Source organism: Amborella trichopoda, chromosome 13 (genome assembly GCF_054954075.1).
Source record: "Amborella trichopoda isolate Santa Cruz 75 chromosome 13, AtrichopodaSantaCruz75HAP2 v2.0, whole genome shotgun sequence".
NCBI lineage: Eukaryota > Viridiplantae > Streptophyta > Magnoliopsida > Amborellales > Amborellaceae > Amborella > Amborella trichopoda.
This window is the reverse complement of record NC_142348.1, coordinates 25,534,282-25,551,628: the sequence shown is the minus strand read 5'-3', so window position 1 is coordinate 25,551,628 and position 17,347 is coordinate 25,534,282. Positions and strand designations below refer to the sequence as shown.

The following is a 17,347-nucleotide window of genomic DNA, read 5'->3' as shown; positions in this document are numbered from 1 at the left end:
AGTTTGGTTAGTGTGGAGGTTTGAGGAGCAAGGGCGACTGTCTCACCCAATAACGTGAAGTGTAGTCCTCCACCGCACTTAGGGGTGGTATTGGGTCAGGCCCAGACACGAAAAAACAATATGGGATTCAGACGTGACCAGACTTGAAGTCGCCGAAGCAGGTCGAAACCCAAAAATATAATAGGGGATCAGTCTAGACCCAAAAATTAAAATATCTATGTAATGAATTATATTTAAAATATAATTACTATATTGTAACCCAAAAAATATTATTAGAACCGAACCTGAATAGCGGATCCGACTTGCTATGTCTAAGTTTTAGATTAGTACCGGAACCCGATCTGGGTCTACCCCTCGGGTCAGGTCCATTGCCACGTCTCCACCCAATGGAGAGCGGCACTTCGGTCATATATATTTTTACCTCCACTTGCTGCTGACTTAAGAGAGAGCTTTGCATTTGATTTTCCAGCCGAGAGAGAGAGAACTTACCAGAGAGAGAGCTTTGCATTTGATTTTCCAGCCGAGAGAGAGAGAACTTAACAGAGAGAGAGCTTTGCATTTGATTTTCCAGCCGAGAGAGAGAGAGAGAGAGATAGAGAGAGAGAGAGAGGGATTCTCGGATTAGCAGGGAGAGGTTAAACTTTTATTGCTCAAAGAAGGCAACATCAAGGATCACCCGAGTGCGTTGAAACTTGCTTTTTTCTCAAGGTAAATTTTCTCGTCATTAATGATTTCTTGTTAATCTATAGAAATGGTTTTATTGGTGGGCTATTTTTGCTCTTTCTCATGGATGATTAATTCTGCATCCTTGTTTTTTTTGGAGATTTATTGGTTATGTATCTAGGTTTTTTATTTTTTGTTATTTTATTTCCATGTGTGTTGAAGGGATTGGCTTTAATCATTCTGAACTGCAGATAGGCATAAATATCGACGATTTGTCTCACTTTATTTCCTATGGTTTCAATTTTCTATATCTTCAGTTGATTTGGGGGTTTAGGGTTCTGCATTTTGGATTTGTTTTCAATGAAAAGTTAGGGTGAGGGCTTCTTAGCCCTTTCCATCACATTGAGGGTTCTGTCGATGGGCTTTGTCAAATTTTAGTTCCATGAAATAACCAAATGCCTTTGATTATTTCTTCATGTCAAATGCTTTGTTGTCAGAAATCTGTATGTTACACACATTTGCCATGCTATCGATCTTCCTCTTGCTGGAAGCACATGCTTCCTTTTGATAGTGAATTGCAATTCATTATGTATTGCTTTGTAGGAATTCTATACTTTTTTATAGGGTCCTGCTCCATCGTTAGTGTATTCATACATGCGCGTGCCATAAGATTGTCATCTTTCTCTGTCTCTCTTTCTCTTTCTCTCTCTCTCTCTCTATCTTTATGTTAAAGTGATTGCTTTCGTGTTGCTATTTCAAATGAGACAAACTTATCTTCTATAATGTATTGGTGTCGTGGCAAAATGGAATGGTTAGCTGAAGCTTTTAAATATCTATGTCCTAAATAACTGGCATATGTTTGCTCTTGAAGGCTGCAGGCTGCTTGTGCATTGAGTGAAATTTTGGTATTAAGAAAATCAATTTTGTTTCTTATTTATACAAATATTGGTAGCATCAAAGGAGGGTTCACACTTTTATGAAATCTCTAAGCACAATAAAGTATTCATGTAATCTATTTAAATGTTTGGTATTATATTGGATGAATGGAAAGAACCTTGTTTAATTCATCGTCATTATAGCCTTTTCCCAATTAATTGAAGTTAGCTACAAGAATCTTGGTCCGCCATTCTGCTCTTTTTAAGGCCATACCCACAGTGAGATCATAAGTCCCCATATCTTTTTGGACTACTTCCTTTTGGGCCTACTTTTGCCCTTTTTAATCCTTCCACTTGAACTAACTCGCACCTCCTAACAGGTGCTATACAGCAAAACTGGTCTCACAACTGTCCTATAGAACTCTCTGCCTTCTTCTTTTTAGGTTCAGTGCCTTCCAGGCCTTGGTCTCTCTTTCCTCTTTCCTCCCTATCTTAGCCCTGTCTCTGGCCCTCACCTCCTCGATGGACCGCTCCCCTTTTCCTTCTGGTTTCGACCGTTCGCCTGTTTTTGACCCCTCCTCCCCCACCCTTGTTTTCGTCCCCCCCTCTCTGGCCCCTTTTTCTTCCCCCCCACCCTATCTGATTCGGTCTACCAGCATTCATTCCACCCATCGTTGCTTCGGGCCTTTTTGCCTTTCTCATCTCTCGGTTTCTCACTCCCTCTTCCTCACCTATCCTGCCTCTCCATATCTCTCTTACCCCTTCCCTCACCTTGTCCCTACCTTTTTTTTTGTTTCTCCTCCCCCTCTCCCTTCCCCTGGGGACCTGGACTCTCTTTCTCTGGCTTTTTTGCTCCCTCTACCTCTCCCCTTTTTGTTGCCAGACCCCACCCTGGTTCAGCCCCGCCATTCTCCAACCCCTGTTCTCCTTCCCTATGAACTAGTTGAACCCTCTGAACCTCTTCCGTCTCTTCCATCTGATCTTTACCCCTCCTTGTCTCCTCCACCCCTTCTCCGGCTTTGGGTTCTAGCTCGCAAGACTACCTTGGTTCGCCGGTCTCTCACCCCCTCAAGGAGTGCACATGACGAGGGGGTTGACGGGGACAGCCAAGAACGTGTATCGGAAGAATGAAGGATCTGTTTCGTATCATAGGATTCTAGCATGACGACCCTGAAGGTCTTGCCCACCGGTTTCTCCTAGCAGATGCACAAAGTCGTCAGGAGGTGAGCTTTAAAGGACAAAGGGAGCTCCTCAACCTCTTCTCTACTGTCTCCTATGGTGGCCCCTCTATCATTGATCCCCACCGCTCTTCCCCCTCCCCCACCTTGAGGCGGTTTGCTAGATTAGCTACTTCAATGAAGATTCTCTCTTGGAATATCAGAGACCTGGGACACCCGTCCAAAAGAAAAGCCGTGAAGGACCTGGCCGTGAAACACTGTCCCACTATTCTGGCCCTCACTAAAACGAAACAACCCTAACCTTTTCTTCTTCTTATCCGTCAAGTTTGGGGTAGGAGGCCTTGCCAGTGGGCTGTCCTACCTGCGGTGGGGTCCTCAGGGGGAATTTGGGTCATTTGTGACCCCTTAGAAACCTCCTGCTATCCTCTCATATGGGGATTTTTCGGTTACCATCCTCCTGTCCTGTCCCGCTTCTCAGATGGCTTAGAATAGAAGTTCTCGGCTATTTACAGCCCCTGTTCTCCTTCCATGCGGCCTCGCCTCTAGATTGAATTGGATTTTGTGGTCTCCCTTCCTCATCCAGTTTGGTGTTTGGGGGGAGACTTCAACATAACCCGGTGGTCTTACGAGAGAAATTCCAACTCTCACATCTCTCCTGGAATGATGGAATTCTCGGACTTCAGTTTTAGGAATGATCTCCTAGATATCCCTCTTCAAGGAAACCGCTTCACTTGGTCCAACCATTCCCCCCAACCTACTATCTCTAAACTCGACAGATTCCTTCTAGCCTTGAATTGGGAGGAATGACTCCATGACTTTGCTTAAATCCACTTCAGACCACTGCCTTATTATTCTTCGCACCCAAGCCCTAAATATAGGCCCAAAACATTTCAGATTTGAACTGGCTTGGTTAGAGAAATAATCCGTTTCTTCTCTTATTCCCACGTGGTGGAACTCTTTCTCTGGCCAGGTAGTGGGAAGAGCTGAATTTATTCTCTAATCTAAAATCCAACTCCTTAAAGCATCTCTTAAAGCTTGGAGTCAATCCATTCTAGGGAACTACACCCACGTTAAATCCTCTCTCCTTTCCTCCATCCAAGAACTCGACTGCCTCGAGGAGTCCTGCCCTCTAACAACCTCTGAAGCAGACCAGAGAATCCAAACCTAACTAGATTACTTCTACACCCTAAAAAAAGAAGAGCTCTATTGGTTCCAAAGATCTAGAGTCAACTGGCTCAAAGCAGGGGATCACAATACTCATTTTTTCCACATGATAGCGAATTGTCGTAGGAGAGTTAACTCTATCTCGATTATCAAAACTGACAATAACTATCTGATCCAGCCGAGAGAAATAGAGTTGGCAATCCTATCTTTTTTCCAAAACTTGTACGCTGCCCAGCGAGGTCCAAGACCTGCCATGACTGACCTCAACTTCCTTACTTTGTTGGAAGAACAGGCTCAATGGCTGGAGCGACCTATCTTAGAAGAGGAAGTCTTGAAAGCCTTAGACGACTTACCCAAAGACAAAGCTCCAGGCCTGCCCTGATGGGTGTCCCATTGCCCCCTTCAAAATCTTCTGGGAAACTTTCCGCACTGATTTTATGAGCTTCGTCATTGAGTTCTTTCACCGGGGAGTACTCCACAAAGCTATCAATGCCACTTTCATAGCCTTGGTCCCAAAGAAAGAAGGGGCTAAGGAACTTAAGGACTTTCGTCCCTTCAGTTTGCTCAACTCCTATAAGATTCTTGTTAAAGTGCTGGCATCAAGATTACAACAGGTTCTTCCCTCTATCATCTCCCCTACTTAGTCGGCCTTCATTAAAGATAGGTAGATCGTGGATGGTGCATTAATTGCCCACGAGTGCTTACACTCTAGACATTTAGCAAAAAAAGCTGGTCTCATCTTCAACATCGACTGGGAGAAAGCCTACGACCACGTTGATTGGTCCATTATAGAAGAGGCGATGGCAATAATGGGTTTTCGAGATTGTTGGAGAATGTGGATGAGAGGTTGCTACTCTCATCCACATTTTCGATACTCATCAATGGTACCGTAAAAGGATTCTTCCCCTCCTCGAGGGTACTTCGACAAGGGGCCCCCTCTCTCCATTCCTCTTTGCCATCTCAGCCGAAGTCTTTAGCAGGTCCCTGTCTCGAGTTTACCAGACTGGTCTCCTCACTGGCTTCAAAACCTCTTACCGCGGGCCTATTGTGTCACACCTGCAATATACAGATGACACCTTGGTTTTCCTCGATGCTTCCCCCTAAGAAGTGGATAACCTAAGGCTTTTTCTGGGCCACGTGCTTCAAGGTCAACATGGTAAAATAAAAATGATGGGTATAGCTATAGCCAATGCCCAAATCAGATAGCTCATTCCAAATTGGCAGTGCAAAGTCGAGGACCTCCCAACAACCTATTTGGGTCTACCTCTCGGATTGGGCAAACCAAAAAAGAGACATTGGTCCCATGTGATTGACAAGGTTGATAGACGTCCAGTGGGGTGGAAAGGGAGATACCTATCTCAAGTTGGTAGAACCACTCTTATCAATGCAACCTTGGCCAATGCACTTGTGTACTTAATGTTCTTTTCCAAATACCAGTTGCAGTGGCTAATAAGGTCAACCAACTTATGAGGAATTTTCTATGGTCAAGGCAGGCTGAGAAAACCAAATTCCATTTGATCTCTTGGTACAAGGTACTCTTACCCAGACAATAGGCGGGGGCTTGATATCAAGCTCTTAAGAAAACACAACTTGGCTCTCTTATGTAAATGGTGGTGCTTGGCCACCCAAACGGGCCACCCAAACGGACACTCTCTGAGCCCAGGTTCTGCGAAACAAATACAAGATTCCCAATAACACCTGGGTGCCAGAGAGGAGACCTTGGACCTATGCATCAGGAGCGTGGAAGTCCTTCATCTCCTCTCTCTAGTTGTTCAAAAAATACATCAGGTTCCTTGCTAGAGAACGAGCTAGTGTTCGTTTCTGGTTAGACCTTTGGATAGGCCATGCCCCTATGAGGGACCTCTATCCATCTCTTTTCTCAGTCGTAGCAAATAGGGAAGCCACTAGAGGAAGAAATGCTGTTGTTGGGAGGTCGAAGAGTGTGGAACCCCTCTTTTAGAAGAAACCTCTCTGAGGAGGAAACAAATCACTTTCGCTCTCTTTCGGCACTATTACACCAATATTTTCTCCCTTCACAAGGAAGGGACTAGTTGGTATGGTCCCTCGCTCTTCAGGGTTTTTTTTAGTGGCCTCTTTCTACAAGAAACTCATCCAACCTCCCACTTTCCCACTAGATCCCACTTCGGACCTGTCTCAAGTCTGGCATACTATAGCTCCCCCTAAGGTGCAAACTTTTAATTGGGTTGCGGCCTCTCAAAAGGCTCTTACAGTCGACCCCCTACACAAGAAAGGGATTCTTATCCCCAACGGATGCATCATGTGTCTGTCTGAAGAGGAATCCAACTCCCACCTGTTCATCCACTGTACCCTTGTCCATGATCTATGGAGACTCACGCTTCAACTTTTTGGTGTTCACTGGGTAACTCCATCGACGGTTCGTGACTTAATAGCTGTTGACTTTGCCACTCATTGGCCGAAGGCCGGCAAAATCCTATGGAGGGCAGCTGTGGCAGCAACAATTTGGGTGATCTTGACAGAAAGAAATGCCAAGATTTTTCGTGGACAGTTTTGCCAGGTCCCAACCCTCTTCTACAAGGTTACGACATCAGTAACATTCTGGGTGTCAAACCAACACCTTTTCAAGGGTATCCCTACAAACTCCTTCTTAAGCCAATGGAAGAATACCCTAGTTCACAGACCAAGGAAAGAGAAAAGACCATCCATCTGGAAGCTACCTCCTGAGGGAGTTGTCAAGCTAAACTTCAATGGGTGCTCCTTGGGGAACCCCGGCCACGCTGGTGCAGGTGGGTTCTTTAGAGATCACTACCGCAATATCCTTCTCACTTACTCCGATTATCTTGGCCTCCAAGATTCCCAGTACGCCGAATCAATGGCCCTTTTAAAGGTCTTGCAAAGCTTTGATCCGTCCTGGGGGCAAAGTCTGATAGTAGAGGGTGATGCATCAAACATCATCTCTTGGGCCACCGGGAGATCTACACCCCCTTGGTGTTTGACAACGATTTATGATAAAATTGTATACACTTGCAGGGATATGGATGTCTTTTGGACGCATACCTCGAGGATGTCAAAACGAGTTCGCTGACCTCCGGGCGAAGGATGGGGCGAGGGCCTCTGAAGAAGACACCTGGCTCATTTTCGCTTAAGACCGGTGAAGAACCGCTTAGAAGGAACACTCATTGTATTCGGGCAACCTTTTTAACCCATTTTTGTTATTTCGCTGTAAACCTTGCAAGGGACCACTTTTTGAGAAGCCACTGTAAACTTTGTAAGGGGACTATACTATAACCCCATTTTTTGTATAGGGTCCTACGTCTTTTTTACTGAAGAGTCCTGCCTAGAGGGTACTCTCGGACTAACCCCAAAATTATACTATTCTTCTCTCAGCAATACAACTCTTAACGTTTATCAAAAAAAATAAAATACAAAATGTTATTAAAAAGGGCATTTCGTACATCATATGAATAAAATACATAATTAACCGCATTACAGACAATTTCCAGCTTTCCCATTGCCAGGTAACGATTATTCTCTCTCTCCTCCTTGAGCTCTCTCTTCCTTCCATTTTTTCTCTCCTCTAACCTGCCAAATTTTCTTCCTCTTCCTCTAGTCTCTGAGCTTTCTTTCTCTCTCTTTCTAACCTATGATCCATGTCTTGAGAAATTTGTCTATTTTTTTGGGGAATATTTAGCATTGATTTAGAGCTTTTATTATTCTCTTAGCCTTTTTGTTCAATAATTTCAGAAAACATTTCCATAATTTTCTCTGTTAATTACAACTTTTCTGTTCTTGTGATTCCTTTGCGGTTTCTTAACTTTGCAGTAATTTTCTACATCTACTGGTGATTATTTCGTGGTTTTTTTTTGTTTTATTCGAAAGTTTTCGCATTTCAGGGCATCTTTTGTATTTTAGTTGTTTAATCTCTATCAAGCACAAACACCCTTTCCTTTTCCTCTGCTCCTATCTCTCTCTATCTCACCCAATTCTCTCTCTCTCTCTAGACAAATTGTTTAGGGTTTTTAGTCTCTGCATTCAACACCCTAGATAAATTTTTAGGATTTTCAATCTCTGTATTTAACACCCTAGATAGGGTTTTGGAAGAGGACAGCAAAAGCTTAGCAGAGAGTCCACAAGGTAAAATGGTTTTGTTTTTTGTTTTTTGTTTGTTTATGGAATGGAAAAGGCAGCAACTTTGTTTTCTCTTAATTTGTTTACCTTTTTTTTTCTGGTTTCTGGACTGGAAAAGACAACACCTTGTTTTTGTATGTTCAGTGTGATTCTTGTATGCCCTGGTTTTCTAGTTACTTGGGTTTTGATGGATTTTCGAATTGATGTTCTGGTTTTTACCTTGTCTCTATGGAAATGTTTGTGGTTTTTCCTAGAGAGAGCAATAAAGATGTTAAAGTGAAATCCCAAATTGAAAGGTAGAAACCGTATTGTCTGATTTTGTATGCATTGTATGCCAATTACTGAAGGAAAAAGTTTATATAAGGATGCAACCTTATAATGTAGAACTACGGATGCACCTCAAAAATCCGTCGGAAAATGTAGTTTTAATGTTGAAAAACCCCTTGATTGATCATCTCGACATCGAGATTTATGACCATGAAAAATAAAAAGATTTTAAGTCTCAAAAATAGTGCATTTTACAACATAGTATCTACACCGCCCATTTTCAAGATTTTCATACGTTTATAGATCTACTTGATTTTAAACTTTTTTGAAATTTAAAATTTTATAATTAGATATAAAAATAGATTTTGAGATAATCCTAAAAACATTTTACATCAAAATTATATACCATGATAAAATTTGAAGGTGCACCTACCTTACTCTACCGCTACGGATGCATCCGTATGCCAACTGCACCCATTACTTAATCATACTGTTTATGTCAGTTGTAATTTCTCATGTGCTTCTACATTATACAGACCTACAAATTAAAACAGCACTAACATGATGGGAAGATAAGTCATTGTCTCATGAAAGATGCTATAGTTTACCTTAATGCTGCAGATCCTTGGGAGAGAAAAGGATTTAATCAAGGATAGAAAAGGTCAAAATTGACTCTGGGTATTTATATTGCATGTGGGCACCTTAAAATATTTTATAGAAATCTCTGAGGACAATTTTGGCTGTCAACTCTTTTCTATATAATCTAAGGTTGAGAACATAAAGCATGAATTTAGATTGTCCAAGGACACTAACTTCCCAAAAGAACTCCTATATGCTGTCATAAGTTTCCCCAGAATAATCAACATGAAGTTCTTAGAGAAATCTTTCAAAGGACTTTGAGGTTTAGTTATGTATGTTTCCCCTAACCAACCTGATATTCTAAAGAAAGCTTTTTCAAAAAACTTGAGGCTTGGTTATATAAGTCTTGTTCGTGAATGGTATTCCTGCTACCAAGGTAGGTATTCTTTCGTTAGATTTGAAGCCTCAACTTTTTTCTTGATCACCTTGGAGCTTTAACCATCTTTTGGAACTTAATGAATCCAATTGGGAAGATCTAAATTTTCCAGCTTTAGTTGGGTTTTCTACTTTAGATCCTGGTTATTGTTTAAACAAAGAGAGTGAAAATTGGCTGCTTCCAAACTAATTTAATGAGGACATTGTGAGATTAAACAACTTGAGATGGATGAGCAATCTGACTGTAAGTTTTCTTTGTAGTGACATCAATAATAATTAAGAACCTAACAAATAGTGCCTTCTTTACTTATGTTCTTTTTGCAATCTTGTGTAAAGAAGTGACTTTTGAGAAATAAAAAAAATATTTGGGTAACATAATATCGTGCCAATACATTAAAATTTCATCATCATCGTAAGAACCCTTTCCCAACTATTTGTGGTCAGCTACACGAATCCTGGTCGGCTACATTAAAATCTACTAGGTAAAAATTTTTAAAAAAAAGTAAAAAAAAAAAAAGACATTAAAATATTGTGGTAAAGCATGATACATTTATCCTAATAAAAAAATTTGAGTATAATTACAGGTAAAAGTAATGCTAGCAGAATTCTGTCTTCCCTATCCAAACATCATAAATTCATTTTACAGGAAATACTTTTCCCAAAACATATATGGACGTGGTTAGCAAGCGGTCCAAGCCCGCATATATAGAAATGTTGTGCCTCTTAAAAACCTATTTTTCAGATGGATTTTTGGACTTAATTTTTACGAACATGTAATCGCTAACATGGAGATCATGAATATGAAAAAATAAATTAATTTTAAAAATTTTAAATATTAGTTTTATTAAGAAAACATTTGGACAGTTAGTTTCCATTGTTTTTAGATGGACCACCACTTGCATCCATCTTTAAGATGGATGCTTTACACTTCTGGACCGCATATGTAGAAATGCAGTCCAGCCTGCATGAAACAATTTTCCAAAATATATTTCACAAGAAATAGATTTTTCCAGCAATCTTTTTCCGGGGATTAAATTTTTGAAATTTCTTATAGTTAATTTTTTATATATGTCTGTAATTTATATTTATTTTAATATTAAAAAACTCTGAAGTCATTCCCTGAACCGGCTTTGCGAAGGTGTTTTCTTATAGTAAGAAATGGTGGTGAGGCTGCGGTTATCGAGATTTGGATGCAAAAACAGGCCATTCTATCGAATAATGGCGGCTGATAGTAGGTCACCAAGAGATGGAAAACACCATGAAGTTTTAGGTTACTACAAGCCACTACCAGGTACTTGTTTGATTTTTTTTTTTTTGGATCATTTTCCTGTTCCATTTTTATTGGTTATTTATTTCTTTACTTCCATTTCAAGTATTCGGTTTTTTTTTTTTTGGATCATTTTCCTGTTCCATTTTTGTTGGTTTATTGGTTATTTATTTCTTTACTTCCATTTCAAGTATTCGGTTGTTAAAATTGCGTATTGAGTGCTTTCGCTTTTACCCTTATCTTGACATTTGTGTTTTTTAATTTTTATAAACATACAATCGTGTTTTTGTAATTATTGGATTTCTCTTTTCTGTGTATGTTATTTATGATTATTGGTTATTGGATTTTACAAATGAAATAATTTTGGTTATTTGAATTGTATAGGGCAGGATGGGGGTAAGCGCATGGGAATGAACTTTGATAGAATCAAGTAAGTCCCTTTTTGTTTTTAATCCACTTATTATCTGCTTAATTATTTGTTTAGTTCTGAAGCACACTCATACGTCTGTGTCTGTTTATTCGTCTGTAAGTTTTTGGTGGTAGATTTTTTCTTTGAAGTCTCCTGGATCTGCCATAGAAAAGGTAGTTGTTGATACTTCGCTGTTTTCGGGTTACTTTTAGATTGGAGTTTAGACCAATCAAGAAAATTTCGTCGTATATGCTTTTATCTTCTATTTTCTTGGAAGTTCTGATGTTGATTCCTTGCCATGAACTCTTAGTCCATCTTTTGAGAGTTTTATATTATTATTGTAACTAGTTTTTGGACTTAGTGTAAATTCATTGCCATGGGGTGGCATTGAAGTCCTGTTGAAGTTCATTCTCAGTGGCATGACTCACATTTCGCTCTAGGATGAGATTTAGAAACAATTTCTTGTTCTTTATTTTTTTATTTAAGTATAAAACCTGTCTTTGAGTATTAGGATTGAGTTTGAAATTTCGAAATGATTGATGTGGCAGGTCCAAGCGCGAGAAGGAAGCGGAAGGCACCTACAGAGGGAGCCCCTCCGGTATTTGAGCTGCATAGAGGCAACGGCCACATCTTTCTGGCGGCGTACCTAGTGCTCTTCTTGTGCAACTTCGCTCTCCCTGGCGGAGCGAACATTATTCGTCCAGGCACTTTCTACGTAGCTTGTGACATGTACGGGGGCGGGAGTATGCGCTCGCACAGCCGGTCTTGTGCCGCATCTACTACGGCTTGGGGGCCGTTTACCGGGGAAAGATCTACCAGGACGATGAAGGCGGGAACGGCACAGTGGACGGTGAGGTATTCCCAGGGGATTTCAAGAGGCCTTTTCCCCTCCACTATGTGTATGGCTGGCTTGGGGCTTATTTCTCCAACACCTACCTTAGAAATAGGGTGTTGGATGAAACAATGTGCCCATTTCTCTTGAGGATTGCTGGGCAGAAAGCGATATTCCATACTCCTGGTCATGCACGTAGCTTGCTCTACAATGACCATCTTCATATGAGTAGACTGGCCTTCCCGATTGGGAACCTCACAGATCGTGTTTTTGCCGATGAGCTGGGTAAGAGCCTAGATGGTGCTCCTACCACCCATAAGGAGCTGATGTATATGCTGAGTGTGAGAGGCGGGGTGCTACCTTATCATACCATTCACAGTGCTAAGCTTGAGGGGTATTTCCCTCATTGATTTGCCCGACAGCACGGGCTGGACCAAGGGTGTCCTTTTTTGGTGTTCTCTGAGAAGCGGCTTAGGAAAGCCGGCCGTAGGAAGATGGACCAGTTGGGGACCCATCTTGAGACCTGGCTCCCGAGGCACATTTGCACAGCTTGGGCCACGTGCTTGGAGTTTACAAAGGTCAATAAGTACGTGCTGCCATATTTTTGCAGAAGAGTGTGAGCAACTGAGACGGACGAACTCTGGTGGCGGATCACCAGTAAGGGGTATTGGGAAGTTGACCACCTCTGGAAAGGTGATAACACCTCCTGGAGCCAGGACACGCAAGAGAGCTATGATGGCATTAAATGATTAAACCCCTAAACCTTACCTTGGTTACATCTAAGTCTACAAATCTAGTTACCCCCAGTTTGTCTCGCTATGCGCATGGATAACTTCATTTTCTGATTGATGGTAGCAAATCAGGTTTCATGGCAAATACACGTACTAATAAGGATTACGATATCATGTTAATGGAATTGTTCTTAATGTCTTTGCTTTTGGAATGCTAATACTGCTCATATACGTCCATCTGATTCTAATCCCTAGCCAAGAAGCCTCATGCTCTAGTCCAATTTGAATTCATGTCCTAGAATAGTTATATAGCATTTTATGATAATTCTGTTAGCTTCCCCCCCTCCTCCCACCCTTACCCCGTTTTTTGAAATTTTTATTTTTTATGTGTGAGCTGACTCCAAGTAGTTGGGATAAGGTTTGGGATGATGATGATGATGATGATGATGATGATGTGTGTTTTGTGTGAACATATTTATTTTTGGGTTGGTAAATGGTGGGATTAGAACGCTCAACAATTGACATTAGCCTATGGTCTCTCCAGCCTAACCATTGAGCTAGGGGCCCCAATTCGAAATGATACAAATGTATAACATTTTGTGTAATAGTATAAACTTCCCCAGACACCTACTTGCTAAGGCTTCATTTGTATTCCCACCATAGTTACTTTTCAAAGTTCTGGGCTGTCAAGGTTGGAATTAGTCGCATGGGGGTTCATCTTTTGGGCTGTAATTCCATGTAACAAGCAAGACCTTATTCCACATTCCCGATTGACCATTAGATAGAAATAATATTTATGGTTGAAGTTGATATCATCGCTCTTTTTACATGGGCCCTAGACAATCACTGGCGCGGCACTGGCCTCCACTAAAGCAATGATCTATTTGGTTCTACTTCACAGAAGGAAAAATGTTTTTAACCAAACAATGAAAATCCAAGTTAATTAGGAACCAGTTCAGGATAGTTCCATGTTCTAAATCCTCCATATATGTGTTTCTCAAGTCATTGCAACAGTATTTAATCATCCGCTTTTCCTAATAAATGGATAATAGCGAGGATTAAATCTCGATGCCTTGGACCAACTAGCAATTTTACTTTAATGAGATTAACTGAAAAGGTATGCAAGCTCTTTGGGGGAACTTTCTTCATCTACAAATGTATGGCTTGAATATTCTCATCCACATTTTAGACAACGATTTCATAAATGGTTTTAGCAGCATACAGGAGGGCTTTCAAGACCACAACACTCTAGAAGAAAAAAGAGGAAAAAAAAAAAGACAAAAAAATTGTTGTTTAAAACACGGCATCTGCGGTACTCATAAGAACTCCAAAATATATAGCTGAAACCACCCAAAAAAGCTTAAGATTCCATCTTAGCAGCAGTATCCAATCGACTACATCTCCCCGAATAGATAACTCTTAACCCTCACTCCTGTGTCTTGTAGAAAGCAAACTCCAGTGGCTTCTTATACTTACACACTTTATCTTCAATTAGCAAAGTGTCACAACCCCGCCCCCTACCGTCCTTGTCAGACCCACAGAGGATAATAAGACATGGGGTCACGACCACAGGGAGCGAAAGCCACTCGAGTTGTAGTGCGCTCAACGCTTTATAATGAAAAGATAAAAGCCAACCACAAAAGAAAAGAAAAACTAAGCACAAAACACATAACCATGAACTGATGGACAAACAAGTCCTAAAAAAGCATATGATAGTTCCCAAATAGTGAGTACAATTGGGTCCAAGGTACAAAAGGGCCATTCAACATGACATAATTCCAATACAAAGTGGACCTTAAGGCCAATATACCAACTAAACCATAAGTACAAAGAAGCTTCCACAAGAAGGGAGTACGGGCTCCAACGGCGATCTTCAGAACGTCCTTCCAAAACCTACTGGCTATCACTCTACATAGAGGAAAGTTAAAAAAGTGAGCTATAATCCCAGTAAATAGATCAAGGTGCCATGCTTTCCTACCTACGCATATTATCTCATAACAATACTCAGGGTGTTATGCAAGTCTTATAAAACATGGATCCATGTGTCAAAAATCGTATGTAACAATGTGTCGTGCATGATTCGTTTCATGGTGGAGCAATGACAAATCAGATTAATCAAATATGATATGAATCAGAAGTCGATCAAATCATTCAAACATGAACATCTTAACGATCAACATAATTAGGCAAATATATATCACGCATAAACCATATCAAGAGATACTACCTAACTCCTGAAGTAGAAGCCCTATCCATTAAGCCAATCAAATTTCGATGCTTAGAACTTCTACCATTACACCAGGAGGGAAACACCACCAACGGGTCATTCCATTGTGTAGTACCTTACACACACACAACCCCAGCACGTTTTGGGGCTTTTGATAAGCAGTGGCCTTACAAGACACGATCCTCTCCTTGTGCCCTTCTGGCGGGAGGGTGTTACACTACCAAAGCGTCCCAATGGATAGTCTCACTTAGATTTTGGGGGGTGCGACCCTCCCAAACACTTGCATTGTAACTCTCATCATATCATAGAGAGCCAGGGAAAGATCTTAGCTACTGGCACAATTTTTCTCATCATATCATAAGTATGAGCATGTGTCCATGCACACAACATGTGACCATCAGCACATATCATATCATAAGCATGAGTCCACGCACACAACATGTGACCATCAACACATATCATATCATAAGCATGAGTCCACGCACACAACATGTGACCATCAACAGATATCATATCATATGCATGCTATACATCTACTCACATGAAACATCAATATGTCCAAAGCATGCTATGTGTATAATCATATCATCATGCTCATTAGTTCAAGAGACATCATTATGTCAATATCATACTGTATATCAATGCAATAGACATCACAACGTTATTTTTTTGGTTTTTCAATATGAACACAGTCCACCTTTAAAAGCATATCATGAGATTCAAAGATCATTTAAACCTGAAACCAATCTTATGACAATCTAGGCTCATGAAAAGACAACTTTCGTATAAGGGGTAACCCCAAATATTGGTATAAAGTTTGTCAAACTGTTTGATGTTCTTGGGTGAAGGTTCTTTTTTACACTGCAGAAACTCTAGGGTGACAACCTAATAGAAAAATAACTATAACTTTCAAACCACATGGAATTTTATCATGATTCCAAAACCAATTTCAAAATAGATTCATCTATCTGTCATTTTAAAGTGGTTTGACCTCATTCTAGTATATTTTGATCAATGAAAAACTTCATACAAAAACAAGTTAAATCCCTGGAATTTTACTTCACAAATCTGGCATGCTTCAGAAAATGGTCAATACCTTTCAAATCAAACAAGATATTAACAAGGGGTCTTTTACATACTGAAATAGATTCAATAGGCTACTTACCTACCAAACTTCATGGTCTAAGGCGAGGTTTAAAGTACCCAAACGTTCTGTCAAACAAGGGTCATCATTCTGGAATCAGAACACACTTTAAAAGAATTTCAGCAGCATACACCCGCACTCGCACTTGCACTCGGACTCACACTCACACCCATACTCATACTTGAGTTTCATATTTTGATTAGGTAATGATAATGCATTAACATAAGCATGAAGCCATGGAAACTCGATCCACCTACTCCAATCGAAATTCCAAAGTGTTCCACCAGCTTCACCTTGAATGTCAAGCTCCAATGGATTGGGTTCAAGCTTGAGGGATTAAGGCTTGGGGAGGTTTAAAAGGCTTAAGGGAGGAGAAAGAGAACGTGGATGAAAGAGGGGCAATGAGGAGAGAGAGAGAAAAAACCCAAATTCATAAGTAGGTGGGGAGTATAAATAAACATGGATGGTGGAAGTATACCTGTACCACATGGCACTCATGCATAAAGAGAGAGAGAGAGAGAGAGAGAGAGAGAGAGAGAGAGAGAGAAAGAGAGAGAGCAAACATGGTAAACACAATGATGGGCTGGAAGCATGCATGTGCCACATGGCACTCATGCATGAAGGGAGAGAGAGAGAGAGAGAGAGAGAGAGAGAGAGCAAACATGGTAAACACAATGATAGGGTGGAAGCATGCACGTGCCACATGGCACTCATGCATTAAGAGAGAGGGAGAGAAAACATTGTAAACACAATGATGGGGTGGAAGCATGCATGTGCGACATGACACTCATGATAGAGAAGAAGCACCCCTAGACCACTATACACCACCTGTGGTCAGACGCATACTCAACCATCCGTGCTCTCAACGCACGTCCGTCCACCCGTGCTTGCCAGCGTGCTTATCCATCTGGTTCTCTAAGGTTTAAAAAAACACTAGGCGGCCCCTCGGTGGCCTGCCTGGTGCCCAGAACCTCGGGTTCCCTGTGGTACAAATTCTTAGATTTTTTTTATATATTTGCTATGCAAATGCACATATATGCATATATTTGTGTCAAATTTTGTAATTTATTCTATTTGAAAATATCGCAAGTTCGCAACATACGTTTTTATATTCAAACATATCACATGTTTCAGCCTCTCAGGTAATCAGGTTGAGAATAAACTTATTCAAAATTTCAAACCATACAAAATATTTAAAAGTCTAGGTCTCCAACTCTAATATTCTCCATATTACATATCCATAAAATAAACCATAATAACATCCAAGTCTCCAACTCTCCAAGTCTTCAACAAACTGACTTCCAAAACTATAAAAAACCATTAAACCACACAACGAAATAGTCCAAAAAGGCAAAAAAAGTACAAACCACATAACAGAATAAAAATCGTCCAAATGTCTGAAGCCCAAACCCAGATGGTGTAATAAAGTTAGTAAGTTAATACAAAAGAAGAGAGAAGACAATCAAGAC

General features: G+C 40.7%; 1 protein-coding gene and 1 long non-coding RNA gene across 3 annotated transcripts; one reads left to right on the top strand and one right to left on the bottom strand.

Annotated features, from left to right (window-relative positions):
• Positions 1–435: 435 nt before the first annotated feature.
• LOC18445028 (small ribosomal subunit protein bS16m/bS16c) lies at positions 436–12,706 on the top strand. 2 transcript variants are annotated; one of them, XM_088855976.1, is made up of 4 exons: positions 436–708; positions 10,421–10,559; positions 10,920–10,965; positions 11,493–12,706. In XM_088855976.1, the coding sequence occupies exons 2-4, from the start codon at positions 10,427–10,429 to the stop codon at positions 11,548–11,550; spliced, it is 237 nt and encodes a 78-aa protein (XP_088712102.1). In that variant the 5' UTR covers positions 436–708; positions 10,421–10,426; the 3' UTR covers positions 11,551–12,706. The 2 variants fall into 2 exon arrangements, with proteins under 2 accessions (XP_088712102.1, XP_020529663.1); XM_020674004.2 differs by having other exon boundaries at positions 440–708; positions 10,407–10,559.
• A 1,478-nt stretch (positions 12,707–14,184) lies between these two features.
• LOC148779131 (uncharacterized) lies at positions 14,185–16,307 on the bottom strand. The gene is made up of 2 exons (XR_016047653.1): positions 15,900–16,307; positions 14,185–14,415 (listed from the first exon to the last, which is right to left on the bottom strand). It is a non-coding gene; the product is annotated as an uncharacterized LOC148779131 (long non-coding RNA).
• Positions 16,308–17,347: the final 1,040 nt, after the last annotated feature.

What these genes read in the sequence shown, in the direction of transcription:
- LOC18445028 (XM_088855976.1), top strand. Translation starts at nt 10,427, where the DNA reads ATGGTGGTGAGGCTGCGGTTATCGAGATTTGGATGCAAAAACAGGCCA. An exon ending in TTACTACAAGCCACTACCAG is followed by an intron (nt 10,560 to 10,919) that starts GTACTTGTTTGA and finishes TGAATTGTATAG; the next exon opens with GGCAGGATGGGGGTAAGCGC. An exon ending in ATGAACTTTGATAGAATCAA is followed by an intron (nt 10,966 to 11,492) that starts GTAAGTCCCTTT and finishes TTGATGTGGCAG; the next exon opens with GTCCAAGCGCGAGAAGGAAG.